This window comes from Glossina fuscipes, unplaced genomic scaffold (assembly GCF_014805625.2).
Source record: "Glossina fuscipes isolate IAEA_lab_2018 unplaced genomic scaffold, Yale_Gfus_2 61646, whole genome shotgun sequence".
In the NCBI taxonomy this organism is placed as follows: Eukaryota; Metazoa; Arthropoda; class Insecta; order Diptera; family Glossinidae; genus Glossina; species Glossina fuscipes.
The window spans coordinates 723,282-747,027 of record NW_024003855.1 but is presented as its reverse complement, the minus strand read 5'-3'; the positions used below and the strand labels follow the sequence as shown (position 1 = coordinate 747,027).

Below are 23,746 nucleotides of genomic sequence, written 5' to 3'. Positions count from 1 at the left end.
GTTTATTTGAATAGAAAACTTCCATCCCTCGGTCTTTCCTAACTTCATTAAATCATAGTGAAGCCAAAATAATTTCTTTACGGCATAGATGGTTTTGTCACGTTTAAAATGTGATAACATTTTTGAATGTTATCTACCCACGCTTATATATATACATCTATTTATTTTCGTAGTTCCTTCATGTGCATATGATTATACATATACTAGTTACTTTGTGCATGTTCCTTGCATCAACACAAAAATTTATGCATAGGCACCCATGTGCCGTCGACGATTTCATATAGGTGAACGTGAATAGAACGAAAAATTTTGCAATAAACGTTTGAAACGCTTGAGCGAAAAGCAGAAAAAAGTTGTAAATAATTACAACTGGTCTCCTCAATCAAAGATTTATTAGTTAGTTTTCTGTTCGTTTTTGGTGGTTATTTCATCAACTATTTTGTAAAAAAACTTGTGGTATTTCGCGTTGGAAAAAAAATTGATAAATATCGTCCGACAAAAATAAAATGAATATATGAATCTTCGTTCGAAGGTGTTCGAAAGTCATTATTCTTTTTTTTTAATTTTTAATCGGGTTTAGCGTGTATACATTCAGTGACTTAAGTAAACAGATGGTTGGCGTTTTAACGCTTGTCGATCAAAAACTCTCCTCTTATACCAAATTTCTTTTGATGTTTTCACCGTTGATTAGTGATTTGAATACAGTTACAATAACTTGTAGTGCGTGTTGATATTTTAGAGATATGCTCCATTTATAAAATATTCATGCTTCATATAAGACTACGTCACAATACAAAAATCCGCAACAAGTCCAAAAATGCACTTTAAACCTGGAATGCAGTTATAGGTTTTTAAATAGAAAGTTTTCTTTGCCACTGCATTACTGTGTGCCATCCAAAGTTGGGTTTGATATTACCTTGTTGAATAATTAGGATTCTATGTTTTGCTTGACTCCAGGCAAAAGTCAGTCAAATAATTGTTTAAAGAATTAGGTAAATTTTTAATTAAAAAGGTTTCAGGTGAGTGTGAATGTGATTCTAAATAGTTTTCGATTTTAAAGAAATTATAAACAGAAAAACCGGAGATAAAGCTGGTGATATTAATATTGTCTTAACGTGAATATGCATTATTTTAAAATTGAAAGTCATACAAATTGAGGGAGAAAATCAATTCTTCTTTATCTGCATGTTTTTTATAAATGTATTTGGATTTGTAAGATTCATACTTAAAAGATGTGTATACGGTAGAACTCAAAGCAAAGCATTTTCCTACTTGTGAGCTACTGTTTCATGTACAAAGTTTTACGGTGAAAGAAAGTGCTTCAAGGGATCCCCACGGCTAGTGCTTGTGAAATTCGTGATGTGTAAGTTTGTCGTAAAGAGATTGTAGTAGAGTTATACTTAAAAACCTGAAAGATTATATTCGGCTTAGGCCGAATCTTTTATATTACCTTTCAATATACAAATATTTATTGTTGTAGTTTATGAATAATACACAAAATTCCCTTGTTTTTGCTTTTGGAACAGGTGATTTATGTTGGGCTAAAGATGTGCCTTTTGACCGATCTGACCAATTTTCAATATCAAATTGCTTGCAACAACTTATAACGTTTTTCCCAAGGTTGAAGTAGCTGTCTTAATTTTTGCGACCAGGATAATAATGTTTGTCACAGGCATTATGCAGACAGACGGATATGCTCAAATTTTTTTGAATTTGATAACGACCAAGAAAGTGTGCGTTCTATAAGGTTCCTGAAGCTGCCTAATAGATTGTGCCAACGTTTTTACAAAATGAACATTTCATCCACATTCATCCATACACCGAAAGGAAAAAAAATAAGCGTTTTGCTCATTACTCACAAACTGCGGCAGATAAAATTCTAAAAAGGTGCATGTATATTTTATAGACGATTCTATAGTCCCTGTAAAAAATTCGAAAAAACGGCCCACTGCCCACCCAACATAAAGTATACCAGAACAACATCTTTTATTGTCAAAACATTTATAACGTCTAAAAGCAAGCTTTAAAAACCTCATAAATCAATTGTATTCTAGATCGGCATTAAATTCTCAATCGATTTAGTCATATCTATATGCTGGTCTGTCTCAGCCGAATATAATTTTCTAACTAATTAAATTCAACATAACTTCAAACAAAATATCAGCTAGGCTCAAATTTTGCCATACCCACTTCAGTCAAGTTAACTTCAAAAATTAAATTAATAAAATGGTAGGTATAATATTTTCAGGAAATGAAATGTTTCACAATTTTAATATAAATAATTTCTTTAAGTAATCAAGTAATATTAAAGGAGGAAAATTAGATTTTTCAAGCATAATAATATACAACGAATAGCATACTAGGAGTTTTGAAACTTAAATCGCATTTTTCTCGAAACACGAGATTTTTAAACCGCACGCAACATGAGTCTAGCAATTTTCATTATTTTGGTTTAAATTTATTACAATTTCTTTAAAATAACATTTTGACGCGAAGGGAGGAAGATGAGCGGCTTTTACGTTAATATAATGTCAAGACCATTTATTAACGAAATAGTACTATTATTTTGGGTAACCTTTATTCAAAATCTCGCCAATCGCACAAAAGTTTTTAAAAATCTTTAGCTGCGGAGATTTAGATTAATTGATTTATTTACGTTTGAATTTGCACTAGTTACTGAATTGTTGAAAGTTGAATTTACTAGTTACACTGTGAGTAGCGGGTCTACATAAATTAAGGATAACTCGCAAAAATGGCTTCGATTCTATCGTTTTTTTAATATTTTCCAAAAAAACATTTCTCTTAATATTGATATACATCCTTAACGACTTTCCCCTTTGTTATTAATCTGTTACCTTTCTTTGAACCCTATAAACTGTGAGGGAAAGCGTTAGGCTATCACAGAAGTTTTAACCCTGTAATGATTCTTCACTGGGAATTTAAGTGCAACTTAAAAAAAAATCGCATCGGCTTCTTGCAATATATCTAAAAATAACTTCGAGTTATTACCTACGACATACGACCACCTACATTGCGGAGAAAGTTTTTCATAATTTATTTCCAAGTATAATTACAGAATTACGTGGAGTTTTTGACAGTATGTAATAATATTGTGTAAATCCAAAAAATCAATTAACTAGTTAAGAGATACTGTAAGTGAATTTCCAACTGAGATTCAACATAGAGGTATTCTGGAAAATTATAAAATCAATATTTCTTTGTAAACGAAGTGCGGCGATGCACACTTCCTTCTGTTGGCAATACAAATTGGAGATAAGTCTCTAGCTATACTGAATAAAAGTTGTAAATTGTGGGATTTTCAACAAATGAATGAAAACTATATTGAAAAAATTATAGTGTTTTAAATTATGGAAGCTTTTTTTTTGCGCAATCATTTCTCGCGCAACGAAAGAAAGATTAACTCCACGCGTTACCTGTTATTGAGGGATTACATTGTTTGCTTGGCTTTGATTATGTATAAATAATTTGATTTTTGTTTTCTCTTTTTTGGTGTTTTGGAGTTATGTGCCAGATTGTCATCTACTATTGTTTGATAACTATTGTTGCTTTTTTTGGGATATATATGTACAACAGCTGTGAAATACCCTCTTTCATATCTATGAAAGTAAGCAAAACCAAAATAGCTACCGCTTGGAACAAATTTACTCTAAAAGTGCATAGTTTCAAGAACAGGGGGGTAATCACGTATCTGAAAACTTTCTTTCAGCTAGCTGTTTAATAAAAGCAGCTGAATGCAACAACAAAAGCTATGTTTTTCATACTTGACTCTCCTTCAATTATTAAAAAAAGCAAAATCAAAACTTGTTAACCAAAAAATTTAAGTTTCTAAAAGAAAAGTACGTTATAGTTATATGTTAAAAAATAATCGATTAGGTGGCTGACACCAACAGGCGTCATTTTCGTGTTCATGGTAAAAATTCCCAAGCGATAAACTCAATGGGTGGCAGAGCTCCCATATTGTTTTACAGGGAAATGAAAAACAAAAACATATGGTTTTAGAACCAAAAATAAATAAAATCAGCCCAAACATAAACAACAAACATATAAGGAATTACGCTTTGGTTAATCTTGATAATCGGTTCAAATTTTAAACCTTCGAGAGTTAATTTGTTCATAATTTAAAAATTATCACTTATCGATTTTTAATAAAACAATTTTAACTTCAAAATAAATGAACTTTATTGCTTGTTTTTCATTTCTTACAAGATAATTCGTCTTATAAACCAAAATTACAAATTACATAACATATAAAAAATGTGCATGAATGTAAGATAAATATAAATTAAATAAATAACTTTAAAATTAAAAAAAAACGGCCACAATATCTCCTAGTGTTTTTTTGGTTTCAACTTATTTGTATGTAAATATGGGTAAAACCATATGTCAATTACCATAAAGTTTTGTGAAAAGTGGATAAAGTTGTAGTCTCGATCCAAAAATATTAATAAAGCGTGATTGTGTCAACTCCGTTAATAAATATGTAAATGTTAGGCAAAATGTTTCGCAATATTAGTTTGTGCTCTTTGATGGAGGAAGATCGATCTTTGCAAACTAGAATCCTTATGGAACAGAAATGGGCTTATAAGTAAAATTGCTTTCGCTTTATTACTTAAAATTGCAGCTAATTCTTGTTAACGCGTTTTGCATAACGTATCTTTTTTTTGTAGCGGTAATCGGTAAAACATTGGTAATGATTAGGTGGTTCCATTACGTAATAGGTATTTCTATCAAATAATAATAACACTAACAAATTTGTAATGTTTTACATTTTTTATATTCCACATCAGCAAAATTGAATTGAAGGTTTTGAACTATAAATAAGTAAGAACATAATAGTTGGGCCGGATACCCTAGTAGTACACGTATTCAGTCTGTTTGGCAATAATACACCAGAAACTACATATTATTTTTATTCGAAGACATATTTTTCGTGACAGCCCGCATATTGGGGGATGTTCAAAAAATCACGTGATCCAAAAGTTTTATTAGTTTTTAGTTTCTATCGTGAAAAATTGGACAATAGACTCTTTATCAAGGGCTTGCTTTTTATGATGGTCCTTATATACGCAACGGTCTAAAATATAGACCTACTTGGTACAAATAGCCTACCATTCATTTTTTTGATAAATTGTTTCTATGGACCGATTGTCGTCATAAAATATTAAAATGGACCGATCGGAACACTTTTCAATAACTTTCGTCCTTGTGCCAAAGCACATCATTGTACCAAAGGACAAAAGTATTTCCGAAATTGCGACCTATAGGTTGAACAGAAAAATACAGGGACAAATATCACACGGGCAGACAAGGTTAGATCGACACAGAATCCATTGATGTATTAACAGCTGAGTCTCTTCTAAGTTCATCTGCGTGTTCTTACGTTCGGACAATTTTAATCGGACAATCTGTTTCACAAGAAGTCTAGAGCGTAACAATTATAACTTAAACAAAGCTTAGCTTTAGAACAAGAAAAGTAAAAGAACCATGTGCTATTTATTACGGATTTAAAGGACGAAATGATAAACTTAACTGTAGACGACTTGGAGGTTTCCATAATATTTCCTGAAGACCGTTTTGCTTAAACTAATTTGTTAATAAAAACTTTTATATCATCTTGCACAAACCCTTAATGCGTCGGACAGGACCATTGGTGTAAGCAAAGAAAGGCAAATTACGGTTTCAATATAATATGTTTCTTACCATGCGGTTTATTTGCAATTACTGCCGACTTTTTAGAGTTTTCCCAGTAGCTATGGCTATTACTTCAATAGTCTTTTCACAAGTTGCAATTTTAATTCTACCTAAATTCTTTTATTGGCTTAGTCCATCTCCACCCAACAATCCAAAAAAAAAAAAAAATTCTTTTAAAATTTATACATCCTCGTTCTCTAAAATTTTGAAGCTTTTATACACTTTTTTTTCCTTTTTTTTGGGATGCTGAGTTAAGGCGGACCAAGCCAACTAATTTGTGGCTTATATATCCAGATAATAAACACTCGTAATTATTGCTAAGAAGTATATATAAAACACAACAAAAAATGAGTCCGTAATGGCTAAAGTTGATATGTTAAGTGGAATTGTGGGTGTGTGTGCAATTGTAGAGTGCTGAGTTGTTAAATGTCATGTGAAAAAAAGAACATTGTTGCAAACTTTGGCTGAAAACAAAAAAGGAATGTTATAATAATAGAAAATGATTGAACGCAAAAAATAATTTGAAACGATAAATTCGCTTTTCTGATAAAGCATATTAGTTTCACGAGATGACGTACATTTTTTGCTACAAAGAGGTCAAGGAGACCATCATATAACTTGAAGAACTTAAAAGAACCTCTAATACCATCAAGCCTTTGACCTCTGAAGAATAATGCTCAGCTGACTCGATAATATTGCAAAGTTCACAAATATCACATGGTACAGCACGAATTATTTTTAAATATACTTTATCATAAGTGTGACCACTCATGAGTCTATAACCAATTTTGGTTTCCCAGGAATTAAAAGAAGCCTCTGAAAAGGGTTTGAATTGAAATTTGGGATTTATTTTATAGAAAGGAGGTTTGGATTTAATACCCGCAATCTCTTTATATTCAGCATTTAGTTGTTGAAAGAAGTGGCTGCGAATTGCCCGTACTGCTTCATTGGGAGCGTATTTGAGGGACAAAATTGTCCCCTTGCATGAAAGTCTGTTTTTTTATTTTAAAAAAAACCGCATTGATCAGGTATCCAAACAAGTTGGCAGTCATCCACTTGAGATTCATGTAACGTCCTCTGTATATCAAACACCTATTGATTCTCCGCATCTCTTTTATTTATTAGAAATCGAACTCACTTGTTATCCGAAAAACTAACAATTCTCTTGATACCATCAGTAATAGCCACCTTAATAGCATGTCTGCTGGCAACCAATTCAATAATAGTTGAGGTAAGTTCCTCCGCCACTTTGAGTCTATGTACTATTTTAGACAGTTGCTTCACTACCGAGAAGCTAGATACATTACATCCGACGAAGCCGTCAGTGGCATTATATATCATAGCCGTTGTTGTAATAAAGAACAAGCTTTTCTTGACATAAAATTCGCATACATAAGAAGTTGACATTTAGTTTTGAGGTAGAAATCTATTCATAAATGCTCGCGAAGAGTCTCTCTGTTGGTAAAAAATTCCAAAGAGGAATTGAAAAAATATGATGCAGTTCTTGATAGCAAAATGTGTAGCTACAAGAGACAGTATCACTGAGAGATGTAACTTTACGAAAAAAGGAAGGATTCATTATCTTGACTTTAATTAACTCCTTGGCAGTACAAAAAAGAGCTGTTTTAGAAACGGCCTATTCACCAGAAATGACATTGAGAATATGTCGAGGAGTTGAGGATGTCAGTCCAGTACAAAGTTTTAAAATTCGATTTTCAAATGTTTGTGTACGTTTCTCAATATATTTTGGGAAATTAGAAGATATAGCATATGCAAATTCAATCTTAGACCTGACTAAAACTTCGTACAGTGTCAAAGCTTTTTTGGGAGGTGAGCGTCACTGATTGTTAGTCATCAGTTTGATGATATTGCATCCAGATTGACAGTCTTTGAAGGCTTTTTCATAATGTCCACGAACAGTTAAATGGTTATTTAAAATTCTACCAATCGAAGAGATTTGAAATGATTAACTTTAGTTCCTTTGATAAAGGGATTGATTTCGCGTTTGGAGCCTTTAGCAAAATAAATAGTATTTGTTTTGCTGGGATTAAAATATAAATTAAGTTCGGCACAAGCATCGAAAAAAATATTAGCGTTTATCGAGAGATTATTCACAGCTATTGAAAAAGATGAACCTGCAGATACAATTAGGAAATTATGTAAATATTGAAATATGTGAGTTTTGTCATCTTGAAGATCATGCAAAATAGCTATGTTTACATTGAACACTATGGGGCTCAAACAACTGCCTTGTGGAATACCACCGTACACTTCAACTTTTTCTGTACCTATTACCAAAACACCCCCGGATAAAAAACTTAGTAACCGTATAAGAACCATTAAAATAGCTATGAAAAAAGATAGTTCATTAACGCATGTATTCGTAGATTTGCGTTTTTAATAAGCATCAGAACGAGCTGGAATAATGGTCCCAGTTGTCAAGAAATCCTTTAGTCTCTCTTTACCAATGAGGTTGGTAATCTTTATGAATACAGATATTAACGAAGTTGGTCCGAAGTTATTTAAATCATTTAAGTCTTCACCTGCCTTAGGAATGGAAAGTACTTAGATACGTAGCAAATCTAAGAGTATAAAGTTAATAGACCGGCGGTTTTTAATTGCAAGAGCATAGTTCAGCATCCTCCAGACAGCGCTCTGATCGTGTCATACTTAACTCCATCAAAACCTACAGCAGTAGCCTTCTTTCTAAAACATACGCTAGCTTACGCAGTGAAAAGGGTGTATTGTTGAGACTACTTAAAGAAAATGAAGGTATTGTAATCAGGTTGAAACTTGGAAAGAAGGTCTTGAACATATCCAAGAATCTTTGAAAAGTTTGTACATAAAGAGGTTGGAAAGTAGCAAGATGCCATGAAAAGATTCAGTTTAGGATTCATGGTTTCGACGATGTAGGGAATGGGATAGGGATATAGGGGATACGTCTGATATGGACGGCTTTCTTAATTGATACACTAACACCACCATAATTGTCATCTCGGCATTTGGTGGCTGAAGTATAATTGGAAAGTTTAACTTCAAAAAAATTGTCATCCCGTAGAAAAACTTCCCTTAATATGCAGAAACCAATATTATACGAATTCAAGTAAAAATCCAAAAATGATAAGTTATGTCGAAAACTTAGAATATTATATTATATTATAAAAACGACATCATGCCTTAAATAAAAACGGAAACCCAGCGGAATTACTCGTGTTACTAGCTTAAGCGAAGCGATTATTAGCACGAGGAGACATTTGTTCTTCAAACTCCTTAACGACATTCAGAGAAGTCATTAGACGGGTGCATTGTGTAATCCTAGAGATTATTCTGTCAAGTTCCGAGCTACGTAAATTATTGTTCGAAATTATTGGCTGCCGAGATCTTGTTACAGAAGACTTGTGGCGTGAGTTGGGAGAAGGCTTAGGAAGTGTAATGGCAGAAAGTTTGGAAATAACAGATTTCCTTTTAACGACCGCATTGAATTTTTTCTTTGTTAAGGTCTTATTAGCGTTTTCATTGCAACCCTTGTTTAGACTGTTGTGCTCACCTGAACCACAGTCGTGGTTCACCGTTTGATAGTTTTCGTACATGGGAGACTTCCCGCGATTGAGACACCCGTTCTTTGTTTTACATAATTTTGACACATGCCCATATCTCCCGCACTTAAAGCATTGCTTTAAGGTGGGTACGAAATTGCAGAAATTGAATTTGATCGCTTTGGGGTTGGCTTTTCCAAAAACCAATTTTAATACTCGTTGTGGTCATAAGCCCTTCGTTGTTGTTGGGATTTTTTCTTTGAAACCTAACAGCAGACTTAGTAGGGATATATGACACAGCATTTTCCATTATATATAATTGGAAGGTTGCGAACAACTCCGAATCTCTCCGTGAAAGATCTCGGAATATACGCTTCTAAACTTTGTTATCAAAATCATTGTTTTTAACAAAGTTGTTAGCATTAACAGCAGAGCTGAAAAGTAATTTAGCTCTGCTCCTGCTAACTACTTTTAGTTTTTGTAAGCCATTCATGTTGAAACTTTTCAAATGATCATAAAAACAAAGATCCGAGTTGATATTCATATGCTTGCCTTTGGTGTTTTCACAAGTTTCAACAAAAACTAAGAAATTGAGCTGTGACAAACGATCGTACAAATTGACACCGTGATTTGGAATGGCATTCAAATCAGAAGGCTTATAAATTATCTGTTTCCTAGACAACATTAATTCATTAGCTTTAGTTTCTCCTATGAGAGATAAATCAACTTCATCTCCACCCATCCTCGATCTATTACTATGCTCAGGGGCATTCGTATAAAAAATCTTCAAAAACATCTTTGTCTGTAGTAATTAGATCATATCGTGTCTCCATAAGGAGAAAGGCTGATGCTGCTGTAGCTGTTATCCCGGGGAAAACTTATCAAAGAAGAAGAAAAAAGAAAAAATTTAATATGCACATATTTTTTTAAAAATTTTCGAAAATTTTTTTTTTCAAACTTTTTTTTACGCTAACACCACTAAGAAACGAACAAACATTTTTCAGCTGTCGTTTGCCAAAAATCGTGTTGCCTCGAGTGTTCATGTCAAAAGAATGTGCTTTTATACACTTCACAATTAATTCAAGTTGAGAGGAAAATCGACTGTTTCTCTTCGTACTTTGTATACAACTAAATATAAACAAAAATGTGCTTCTTTCTTCAGCTTTTCCATTTAAATTGAATTATGATAACGAAAGCGATAACGAAAGTCATTCATAATGCAAAGATCCTAAAGAAAGTTAGTCGAAAATACATAATTAGTGCCCTTGTTAATGAACGCCTGCAACATGTATATATGCAAAAACCACTTTGTGATTAACATAATACTAAGGTGGAAATCTTAGTTGACGTTGCGTTTGTACGAGCGGACACAATTAGTGGCTCGCATAGGCATAAGTGTCGCGAATACATACTGTGTTTAGTACCTTAAAATTACGGATATTACAATAGTATTTACAAACAAAATCAATCAGAGCATAAGTAACATACTTAAGTTGCAATGCATTTCATTTTTGTTTAAAACTGCGAGTCAAGTGCTTGTTTAGTATGCGAATGATTTTTGCAGCGTGTATACTATGTTATGTTATATTGCATACACTATATTGAAAAAATAATCGAAAAAACACTAGGATTTTCTCGTGATCATCAAAAGTTACTCCAGAAAGTATTGTAGCCCGTGAAGAAGCAGAGAGTACTAAATTCGAAGCATTACTCGTAATTCAGTACGTACTGAACGAGTACTCTATTAACGAATGAAACCATTGAGAAACCAGTATGAATTCACAACGTACTCATATTCAAATTTAAAGGTTCATTTTGACACTAGATGTGGAAAGAGACAGATTCCTTCATAAAATTCTCACTTTTATTCACTTTTTTTTTTTATTACATATGTTCGTCGTATAATCTTATCGCTTCATAACGGATGACGTCTGCTTGGCGACAGCGTCCCCCACAAAGGCAATATTCCTCTCGGGGCTCACACCTCAGAGGATAACGTAACAACTTATCGAAAATCCGGTCCGTCAATTTGACGTGTATTAGTATTTATTAGCAATTGGCTCCACCTCAACAAGAGTTATCTCGGCGTTACTTACGACTCAAAACATTGAAAATCGGTTAAATAAAGCTCTGTGGCCAGTTGGATCGTTAATAACAAAATTCATTCCTCGAGATCGTCTGCGTAATACTAATTCGGTAGCTTCTTCACCTTACAAACTAAATGCACCTTTTATTTACCAAATTTTTAGAGACCTAATTTCAAAAATTCATGGAGTTTTCCTGTTTGACTTTCACTACAACGTGGTTGAAGCCTGATTTACATATCAGATTTCAGAAAGGATCTATTGGATCGCACTGGTGGTGGTGTTTTAATTGACATATCTACTGCAGTCCATTTCATTTGAATGTCATACTCTTAACGTTGAATTCAGTGCCATTCGGCCGAAAATTGCCAACAAACAATTTTAAGTAACTCGGTCTTACCTTACCCCAAATGCGGATACCTCTATTTATAAGAAACATGCTGCCCTTATTTGTGACACGGCCGAACAGTCTAAACCAGCGAATGTAGTTATAGCGTTGCGGCACTTCAATTTGCCACAAATCACTTGGTATTATAGTGATAATTCTGGCTGTATCGTTCCAACTTTAACATCTGATAGAGCTATTGTGTTTTTCAGTGAATTATTTGATCGTCATTTACTAAAATACAATCGTACTTCTAACAGTAATGGCGGACTGCTTGATCTTTGCTTTGCCAATTTCCCGCAGATAGTTATGTTCACGTTTAGTTCACCTGAGGATCCGTATCATCCATAAATTGCATTTGCATTTCCTTTTATTACAAACATGATGGCCCGTTGAACCAATCTAATGTGTCATATGCAACTTTCTCAAATAAACATTATGATTTTAATAAAACCAATATCTTATTGCTTAAATCTCATCTTTCGCATATTACGTTCGATTTTTCTGCTGGAAACCCTACTATCATCGTTCTATAATGTATTAGACCTAGCTATTTCTGCATCCTTTCCAATCAAGTAACCACGCTCTCGAAGCAATTGCCTGCCATGGTTTAATAGGTGTATTCAAACATTACGAAAATAGGAGAAACAAAGTTTTCAAAAAATTTATGGAAAGTGGTTTTGCTTATAACTATTTTTCCTATTCTGCATCAAGATAAAAATTTAATTACCTTAACCACCAGTATTATCACAGATACTTTGATAAAATCCTCACTGCTTGTTAATCCGAAATATTTTTTTAAGTTTGTCAACTCAAAAGAAAAATCTTTATATATGGAAGAGTGTTAAACGTTTTCGTACTAACACCTTCAATCGCGAACAAGCTATGCTAACTCCATGTCTACAGCAGAGGATCTAGACGAGTGCATCAATATATTTCCTATGAGTACAACAGACGCCACGCAATCTCCAGTGCCCTACCAGTTTTCCAAAAATAATTTTCTTGGGCGTCCCAACCATACATTGATTTTAACGGGCGTTTTTTTTATAGAAGACAATGGAGTCGTGATCGACAACGATAGAAGCAAATTGCTGCGTAAAAACGCAACGTCATTCCACTACCTTGATAATATAAATTCTTTGTCTAGGGGTAAAACAAGTTGTTGCGGAAACATTGCTAAAAAATCATAAAGTCCCTTATAAATTGAGATCGTCTGCCAGCAACTGAATGGTCGATTCTTTAATAGTGCGACTGGATACAATCTCAGCTCATGTCCTGGCGAACAACTACATAACTGGCAACGGCCTTAAATGTTTCATAAGCGAAATATCTCTAGGCAAGTCTCTCATGATATTAGACATATAGCTTTAAAATATATTTTCTTTGCAGAAATCTGTTTTTTTTTTGCTTACACGATATGAACAGTTCGGTTTCAGACCTCAGCATAATACTTCACACCAACTAGTTCGCCTCGACCGCCATATTAAAGACAAATTTGAAGTTAAACTTCTATAGAATTACACAAATATGTAATTTTCTTAAATAAGTAAATAAATAGTTCATGCCAATTTTCTCTTTCTACAATAAACTGATCTACGATACATAACGCGCTGCCTAAAAAGTTGCAAACAGTATCTTGGAAATATGCGCCGGCCAATTTATAATTATCTCCGCTGAGGAAACTCCAGATTTACGATTTCCGGCAAGTTTGTTTACGTCAGTAATATCTAATTTAAAATATTCTAATTTGAAATTTAAATTTGTTTTGTTGTCAATGAATATGAAACCATGCGTGTGAATAGATAATAAAATTAATTTTACTAAATTTAGATCACGTTTGGGCTCTTCCCACATAAAAACTTGACACAAAAAGTATTGCGTAAGAGTAAGGCATAATTTTCAGTCTTTTGTTACCAAAATATATGAACAATTGCATTAGGCGAAGTGGTGTCACGTATTTAATAGTCGGCTTTCCCTGACAGTCACATTCGTTCTTGTTGTTTTTTACTGCTTCGTTACGTGTTAGTTTTATACTTTACATGTTTTTTAATGTTACATCTTTCTTTCACGTTATCGTTTTTAATACTAAAATGACACAGTTTACACCTTCACATCTTTATCCTCCTTTAGTTTCTTCGTTAATTCCCCAGCTTTACAATTCTTGACTTCAACGTTTTGCGTTTCTTGTCAACATTCTTTTTAGGACTAATCCTCCTAGTTTACAAGACATTGCAAAAACAATTTTGGAGTTTTCTTAATTTATTATTTCGAAGTATAGCGAATGACAGCATGTATAATTAAACGGTCTAAGAGAAAGTTCATCGGATTTATAAATAGAATATAATTTAATGTATTCATTATAGATAATTAAAGAGAGTCAGATATAAAAGCGTACGGTGAAGTTCAGAAAGATTGGAAATATCTCAATATAATTGAAAATTATAATTTCTGTATCCAATACAGATATATATTACGTGTTCGCAAAAATTTTGATCAGTGGCTTCTAAGGGTAAAAATGATAAAGAATGGAAAACACCAATGTAGATAGCGGTTGAATTCGAGGTTTTTGACCTTCCTCTGCATAAAATAACAGTTTTCTGTTTAATGTTATTGATGTATTTAGCGTACACCAACGATAATCATGGCACGCTCCTAATTCTTTTTCTTCCAAATTCATTATTTTTGTTGTTTATTTGAAGAAATCTGTTGCCGAAGTCCACCAAACTGTTTCAGAAGCTTATGATGAAACTGCTCCATCATATCCCACTTGTTCTTGGTTTCAACGGTTTAAAGGTAGTGACGCCAATTAATTGAAGATGTCATTATTTCGCCACTTGTTGCAAGAGTTGTACAGGATAGACTGTTGCTCGAATGGGAAGTACTGTCAGACCCAGCGTACTCACCAGATATGGCGCCTGCTGATTATCACTCTTTCCGATCGATCCAGCATTACTTGGATGGCACGCGGGTCCACAAAGTTGAAGAAGTGCGAAAATGCGTCGGTGGGTGGATAGCTGCCAAACCGACCTAAGTTCTTTCGGGATGATATTAGCATGTTAACAAAAGTGTTGTAAAATGTTGTACAAAATGATGGAAACTATTTTGATTAATATATATTCTAGCAATTGCACACAATAAATGTCTGTTTCAAGTAAAAAAGTGATGAACATTTTTGTAAACACCTAAGTCAGTATATAATTATAATTAATTGACGTTTCCTGTATTTTGTGTATCATAGATTCCATTTCATATAATTTGCTGGCACACACATGTCTGCACAGCAAACATATTAAGCATAATAAGCATAAAAACATTTTGTTCTGTGTGCTGTTCCTTTTAACTGTTAGGAAACACCTTTAGTTTATAATTTTGCAAGGAACTAAAGAAATGTAACATTTAAGTTGAACAATTAGTCTCTTGATTTGCCGCCTTCTCGGTACATTTTTTTTTTGCATTATCCGAAAAAAAGCTTTCTTATAAGGGTTAAACAATTAACTTACAACTGCCGGTCAGGAAAACGTTCCTGATCGGACAATATTCTTACTTTATTTACAACTAAATTGAAAATTTTTTATAATGACACTTTTTGCACCAACTTTAGAATGAGGGTACACAAGATTTATCTCGCTTTTTGTAATTTTATGTTATATATATTTTTGAGCAGTACGACATAATGAGTCCACAAACTCTTGTTCTTCCGACTATCTATTTGTTCCTCTGCGATTTCATACTGCAATCGTGAAGGTCCTTAAAATTGAGATGTAGAACTGGAACTTGGCGTATACACTATTAAAGCAAAGATGGTGCATAAAATGGAACGTGATCCTCTTAATATAAAACGTAATAATATTTTTCTTAAGAAAGTTTACGTCACCGATAAATTGAACGCAAACATTTAAAAATTGAGTAAAAAATCTATGTGATCTGCTTACGAACCGTCACAATAGCCAATAAATTTTAATTTAGCGCATTTTGGAGGCATGAGCTCTATCCTGATTGCCAGAGTCACTAAAAAGTTAGTGTAAAATTAATGTCGAATCTGATAGACATTTAATGAAATGCTTAGTAAATCTAATGATTTGAAATGGTGCATATCCAAGATGCGTTTCAATATTAAATAGTATATTCTTATCCGTTTATTATACCCACCACTGAGGATGAAGCTATTATACTCATGCCGTTTTTTTTTATAATGTATGTAACACCGCAAAGAAAGCTTCAAAGATCCTACAAACTATATATATTCTTGATTAGCGTGAAATTCCGAATTGATTAAGTCATGTCTGTCCGTCCGTCTGGTTTTTGTTGTTGGCACTCTTCTGGCCACAAAAATGAATATATAGAACTCAAAGTTGGTAGAAACATTGGCAGATTTTGCACGCAGGTTGGTATTGAAAATGGGCCAAATCGGTAGGAACGAAAGCGCGCAGTGGAGCATAAACTGAACGCAACTTACTTTTTCTTAATCAAAATTGTGGGTTTCGCTCGTTACTTAGAAACGATAAAAGTTAGTAGACTGACATTTTCCATTTACTTTACGAAACATTATACTCTTCACGTGCAGAAATGGAAAAAATCAGCCATGCCGACGCAAAGTTACAAATAATTATATATCATTTTTTTCACTTTTTTCAAGTTTTATGCTTAGTTATCATAACGCGACAACAGACTGGTTAAAAGTATGTTGTACATTCTTCAAATGAGTATTGTAATTGTAAAATGAACATGGTAGACGCCACAATAAATTTTTTGTTCATAATATCAGCGGTATAAGTTTCATATAAAAGTACTGTGAGAGTAGGATGCGAAAAGCATAGTGGTGGGTATGCGAGATTCGGCTCCCGTCGAATATAATTTTCTTACTTGTTTATTTTGTTTTTACCTTGAATTGTCGGCTGTGTTTAATTGCAGGAAACCAAGGAAATGGCTGTTTTGTCGAAATATATTGATCGAATAGATAACAAATTGAAGCGAATTCATATATTTAAACCAACAATAAGTCAGGCATTAGTTGGTGCAGCTTTAGCAGCGTGGACTATTAAACTATATTATTCCCTGTTGCCCAGAAGTAACAATAATATGTGCATTGACTGTGAAAATAATATAAAGCTTGCGAATATCGATAAAATTGAAAATTCAGATATTTCGACAACGAATGCAGTAAATAACGAAGATTTTTCTATAGCTGAAGCTGAAAAACTTGTCCTAGAGAAGCAGTTGAAAAATAAACGCGATAAAGACCTTTTCCAACCTGGCCTAAATAATGACTTTGTGAAGCAGTTGCTTAAATTATTGCAAATTATGATACCGAAAGTAATGTGCTACGAAACGGGCTTATTAGCCGTACATACTTTGTGCTTAATCTCACGTACATTTCTCAGTATTTACGTGGCTGCATTGGAAGGCGCCATTGTCAAATATATTGTACGTAAGGATTTGCGGCAGTTTACCATAGTTCTACTTAAATGGTTCGGCATTGCGATACCAGCCACTTTTATTAATTCTATGATACGTTTTCTGGAGGGCAAACTATCACTGTCATTTAGGTGCTACATACTTAGATAATGAATGGTAAATATATTTAATAAAGAAGCTTTGTTTTCAAATCTTAGAACACGGTTGGTGCGACACGCGTATCGCTTGTACTTTAAGAACCAAAATTATTACCGGGTTTCTAATTTGGACGGGCGTATTGAAAATGCGGATCATCGGTAAATATATCATGCTATTGTGAGCATTTTTTATGCCCACCACCAAAGAATGGGTTTACATTGAAAAATGCAGTAAGATTCTAATCCGATTTAAGCGTTTCCGTTTGCAATGGTGCCAAAAGTTGAGACTGAAACTATATATTGTTAATGATGGCAGGTGAAAAAAATTAATTAATTAATAATCCATACGAAAGGACTGTCTCATGCTTTAGTACATGGTCGTAATGATCTAACAAATCAGTAGATTACTAAGCAATTTCTATGTAATGTTTTTAGGTGGTGGGTAATAAAACTTCGCTGAAAGGTGAATATCAATTCCTTGCTTAAAATTTTTTAAATTTCATCGTCTTGCAGGCTAACCGAAGACATATCAGTATTTGCCAGTTCGATTGCCCACTTGTATGGTAGTCTCACTAAACCTTGCTTTGATCTAATGCTAATTGGTCTGGCTTTAATGCGTTCTACTCAAAGACTAAAATCGAACATTTTGCTGGGTATAAAAACAATATTCACTTTTATGGATGAAATACCTTCATCAAATGCGATATTTATTTCTACTATTTTTTTTATATATATGTACATATTTTTAAAGGCCCAGCACTGTCGATTATTGTCATAGGGCTGACGGCACATATAATGCGCGTACTTTCGCCGAAATTCGGCCAGTTGGTGTCTGAAGAAGCAAATCGTTACGGTTACCTTAGACACATACATTCACGAATTATCACCAATGCCGAAGAAATCGCATTTTACGGTGGTCACAAGGTATGTGCGTATGTATGGAATAGATTATTTGCGCAAATATTTGATATTACTACGTAGCACAGATAGCAATAAGGGCCAAGTTTCTTTTCAAAGGCATTGTACATCTCAAGGACTTTAAAGTTTCCGTAAATTTAACAGCATAGTGCGATTAACCAACATTTTACTACTAGCTCCTTTGCTCATCACTATTTCTATGTGCAAAAATCTTGTCAAAGGTTTCTTAGTACGATACCATTCTGCATCAAATGCCTATGCATTAAATTCGCACACGTTATGGTACACATATAAGTGTACATACATGAAAAAAAAACTCGCAGATGATGTCATTCCACATTATATAAGCTTATATTAAAGGTTATTATACTTTATATTTGTCAAATACTTCTACAAACTTCAGTGAACATTTTTTTTTTAAATATGAAGACTTCTTTCATAATAAAAGAGGTTCATTTGGAAAAACAATTCGGCTTTATTTAATGTGACATATTTGCATACACCAATCTTTAATATATTCTTTGAATTGCATTTTTTCTGCCTTCTTAAAGTTATTGCACAAGGCGTGTTACCTATTTATTTTATAATACACAGTTGATCTCCCAAAAATTATTTCAGATAGCTCATATCTCATATAGCTCAAAAGACTATTGTAATACAATTACAATGAATTAATTAATAAATATACGCATAAAATCTCAAAAACTCTTTAACTTAAGCAATTTGGGCGGTTTCTTATGTTCCCGACTAATATACTCTAGATTGACATGTTCAGGCCAAGAATCTTAAGTTTTTTTGCACTAAGACTTTTAACATCACAACCAATAAGTGACGTTTATGCTTACTGCAATCGTCATTCGTGTTAAACCAGTCTTTCGGTACTACGATTATTTTATAAGAAATTTAATTTTCTAACATACAATTTGTGTTTATTTTATTACTATGCTCTACTTTGTACAGTCCATATTTATACCGGTAACGTATACGTAGCTAGAGTCTTTATGTGTTCTACTCCGCTTTATTTTCTTATTGCACAAAATTAAAAATACAATAAACAATAATTTAAATGTACAAGCAAGTGTCTTTGATATTTACTCTGCATAGCGGGCTTCCAGTATGTATCCCATTGCTTGTATTCTTTTGTAAACGAAAGAAAAAGCCAAAGAATGCAGAGAAGAAAAATCGGTAAGAAGCACCTAAGAAGATAATCTGAAGTTTGTCTATGTTCGTCAACGTCGCGATCTGGTTGTGTTTTAATGTGTCTATGTTTTACTGAATTACTCATTCTCAATGCAATAAGGAGAAAACAATAACAATTTATAGAGAAAGATTAGCATTTGTGTTAACGTGAATGATAATTCGAAAATCAATACAAATAAACTAATATCTGAACCTGCGGTAGACAAAAAGAAAGTAAAATTGCTAGTAACAAACATTCTAAAACAGTTATTGCGAAATATTGTTTGCTTTAAAACGAAATACTTTGAGAATGTAATAGAAAAATAAAATAAGTGAGCATAATTACAGTCGAAACTAGGAAAAATAATTATATTAGTTTTTTTTTAGTAAATAGATAGACGTGGTGGAAGTTAGCAAAAGTAATTATAATAAAGTCTTTTTGGCAATAAATATATAAAAAAATTCCCCAAATATAACCCAAATCAATATATAAAAAAAAGTTCAAATGAAAATACCAAAACTAAGAGCGGCCAAGCCCTGAAAAATCAAAATTGAAAATTTTATTGCGTATACGCTTACATATTAAGCAAATGCACGCACAACCGCACACAAGTGATTCTGTTTTAGCGCGAATACACTCACGCACAGATCTATTCCAAATGCCATACTATAGCATATGCATATTCATAGTGTAGGGTTACGCATAAATGTAAATTTCACTAAATGTTCTTATTTCAATTCTTTTACTCTGTGCTTTGGGCTCATACTTAATAATTTTGCTGCACAAATGTTGCTAGCGATATATATATATAATGATTTTGTGATAATAAATTTGCGACCACTACTAAAATACATTATCAGCAGTTTATCTATTACGATAGCAACATTACATGCAAACATCATAGCTTTGGTTTTGATATTATTTGCCGGCGTTATGGCTAGAAAAAAATGAAATATTATATCTATGCAGTCTGTTGACGTGTTGGCGTGTTTTTCTATTAGACAATAAAGTCATTGCTAAAAAGCTTATGCGGGCGTTGACTCGTAACATTAACGCAGAATGAAGGACCAAATGTGATAAGTGGTGTCGCAAGGATCTCTAACTGGTGATCAAGTATAGTAGAAAAGGACGCAGTATGTTTTTTCTCTTGCCTTGTAATGCGTCAAGATTTTAATGTGGGAAACTTGATGTTTATTTTTATGTGTCTTGATAGACTCCAAATTTAGTTGAATTTTTGCCGTGCGATAGATGCAATTGTATAGGTTTTGCTAATGTAGGGAAGGGTGAAGTTACGTAAGCTAAACGCGCGATGCCAGAAAATAATGTCTAACGGACGAACATATTACCACGAACAACTTATTAACGAACAACTGACGTATTATAAATTAACTATGTGGCTGTCCTCATTAGCATGTTATTCCACTGTCCATGTGAGCAGCAGAAGGCTAATTCATATTTTCTCTGTATTTTGTGATAAAATTATTATTTTTTGTAAATTTAAATTAGATAATTAAATCCTTTCATTACTTTCTTAACATTTTCATCTTTAATATTTTCATCATCGGGTGGTTAATTCTTTCGAGAGCGTTATTGTTGTCTTTTAAGTTGCTGCTGCGACATCTTTTATTTTTGGCTTTTTTGAGTTGTTTCCTCAACAGACCTCACACGGACGGATATCTGACAGCCATCGAGCGAGTGTAAATTTCCCTAATTTTTATGTTTTGTGTTTTTAATTCAATTTAAGACGTCCAGCTAACGAGGCTGAGGCAAAGATCAATGCAACTATACCAGCTGACCTCACCCTATATAATTCAAAATAACAATTTTCATCGCCAGCGTTTTGTAAATAAGGCGGTTCTGAACTATAATTCTAATGCTATATGAAAGTTACAATAGCCTGCTTACAACGAAGTTGCGCTTGGTTATGAAAGTCAAATATTCTCCACAGCGTATTTTCTCAATATATCTGCGATGAACGTGTGATTCTAAATTTATTTAATCATAAATATATGATAGTATACAATTGCTATCAAAAGTTACTGAATATTTTGCTTTCTAAAAAACATTTTCTACATTCGCGACGAAAGCATTTGTACTCTACATAGATGCGATTTATTTAGTTGCGAAAGAATGAAACGTTTACTATCAAGTGTTTGCAATTTGAAATATACGGATATGGAATGCGTATAAGTGCGCATGTACTAAAAAAGACCAAACAGCAGGTATATGTTATCTATGCTTTGACAAATGTCAAAAAAAATTTTGATATCAAGAAATATGAAGAAATTTTTTATTATTAAAAAAAGTTATGTTGTTGTTTATTAGACTTATCTAGTTTACATATTTTATTTTATTGTTTCTGGTTACGCAGTGTGTGGTTCTATTCTATTTTAGTCCTTTGACCATTAATTCAAAGCATCATTACTGTTACTAATAACAGAAGCGATACGAACTCTTGAAATATCTTATTTTAAAAATTTTTTTGAGCGTTCTTGTTCTTCAGTTCTCTCTTCTATTACTACAACTTACTCTTTGAAGCCGGAAGCATGCGAGTAAATTGCTCTCTACAATCAGTTATTGTTAGAACTAATACATGTGCATTTAGTTGTTATAACTATGTTAAGCTAGTATATTATCCACTAGCCTGATTGGAATAGTTTGTTAAGAAAGTCCCTGTAAATCAATATTGTCTTTAAGATAAATATGTAATGATATTCAATTTTGGAATAAAATGAACCAATCTTTCTATCGATATTAGTCACTTCGCAAGATTATTAATTTTTTTACAAAACTCAAAAAAGTAACTACATTATTTTTATTTACGATGATAAACATACTTTATCCTTACCAAAGAAACGTATTCCTTTCTTTAGGTTGAATTACAGCAACTACGTCAAGCATATAATCGTTTGGTAAATCAAATGAACTATATTTTCACACAGAAATTATGGTTTATCATGGTGGAACAGTTTTTTATGAAATATGTTTGGTCCGGCACGGGCATGGTAATGGTTTCACTGCCAATCTTAATGGGCTCCGTCAAGAAACGATACCGCGGTCGCGGTCTAAGCGGAGATATGGATTCTAATGTTAGTGAACGAACACAGTATTTGACGACGGCACGTAATTTACTGATATCTGCGGCTGACGCCATTGAGCGTATGATGACCGCCTATAAAGAAATTGTGTCCTTGGCTGGTTATACGTACCGCGTAGCTAGTATGATAGAGGTGTTTGAAGAGACAGCGCAGGGCATTTACAGTAAGATAACCATGGGCAAAGATGCTAAAGACGAACATAGCGTTATAGAATTTATTAATGATCAGCCTGTGGCAAAGGGTCGCATCGTATACTCAGACAATTGTGACAATGCTTGCATATCATTGCGATCGGTGCCGGTTGTTACGCCTAATTGCAATGTCGTAGTAACATGTTTGAATCTATCCATTAAACCTGGAATGCATTTATTAATCACAGGACCCAACGGTTGCGGTAAGTCCAGCCTTTTTCGCATTCTCAGTGGACTTTGGCCCATATACGCAGGTGAGTTATGTATACCACGGGCGATCGAAGACAAACCTTGTATGTTCTACATACCTCAGCGTCCTTACATGTCCATCGGCAACTTGTGCGATCAAATTATATATCCTGATACTCGCGACAGTATGTTGCGCAAGGGAATCAATGAGAATGACTTAAGGAACATACTGAAACTGGTTTCCTTGGAGCACATTGCTCAAAGGTATAAATTGAGTCAAGTTGAGTCGAACTATGCCTTAACTATATATTATATAATGACAATAATTTCAGAGACAGCTTTTATGTTGTGCGTGATTGGAAAGATATCTTATCCGGCGGCGAAAAACAAAGAATGGCCATAGCACGTCTCTTTTACCACAAGTAAATCAAAACATAATATGATGAGCCAGAGAAAAAATTTGTTATCTATAATTGCAGACCAATGTATGCTCTGCTAGATGAATGTACAAGTGCTCTATCGGTTGATATAGAAAGCTCAATTTACGAGACGGTAAAAAATATGGGCATCACATTATTAACAATTACACATCGCCCGACCTTATGGTGAATATTCATTATGCCATTGGTTTAGTTTTTAAAACAATAATTTTTATAGGAAATTTCACACGCATTTACTTGAATTTGATGGCCAAGGTGGTTGGAGTTTTCGTCCTTTGGAATTGCCAGAATATCAACGACCATAGTTTACATCTATTGTTAATAAATATTTTGTAGCTGGCTATCAATTTAGGTATTTTTTTCTGGTACACATGTATTTGCTTGGTTTTTAATACAATAATGTTAAGACGAAACTTCAAATCACACGTTTCAATGAAAAGGAAGCATTTTTACTAGATGGA

At 33.4% G+C, this 23,746-nt stretch overlaps 1 protein-coding gene across 12 annotated transcripts; it reads left to right on the top strand.

The window, feature by feature from the left end:
- Nucleotides 1-516: 516 nt before the first annotated feature.
- LOC119643787 (ATP-binding cassette sub-family D member) lies at nt 517-23,714 on the top strand. Of its 12 annotated transcripts, none has more exons than XM_038043259.1 (10): nt 540-992; nt 1,061-1,363; nt 16,629-17,263; nt 17,330-17,428; nt 17,783-17,922; nt 18,021-18,193; nt 22,241-23,109; nt 23,178-23,267; nt 23,325-23,450; nt 23,503-23,713. In XM_038043259.1, the coding sequence occupies exons 3-10, from the start codon at nt 16,641-16,643 to the stop codon at nt 23,588-23,590; spliced, it is 2,208 nt and encodes a 735-aa protein (XP_037899187.1). In that variant the 5' UTR covers nt 540-992; nt 1,061-1,363; nt 16,629-16,640; the 3' UTR covers nt 23,591-23,713. The 12 variants fall into 12 exon arrangements, with proteins under 12 accessions (XP_037899196.1, XP_037899187.1, XP_037899191.1 ...); XM_038043263.1 differs by lacking the exon at nt 1,061-1,363 and adding an exon at nt 15,382-15,557 and having other exon boundaries at nt 540-1,019; XM_038043260.1 differs by having other exon boundaries at nt 540-1,019; nt 1,218-1,363.
- The last annotated feature ends 32 nt before the right edge of the window (nt 23,715-23,746 follow it).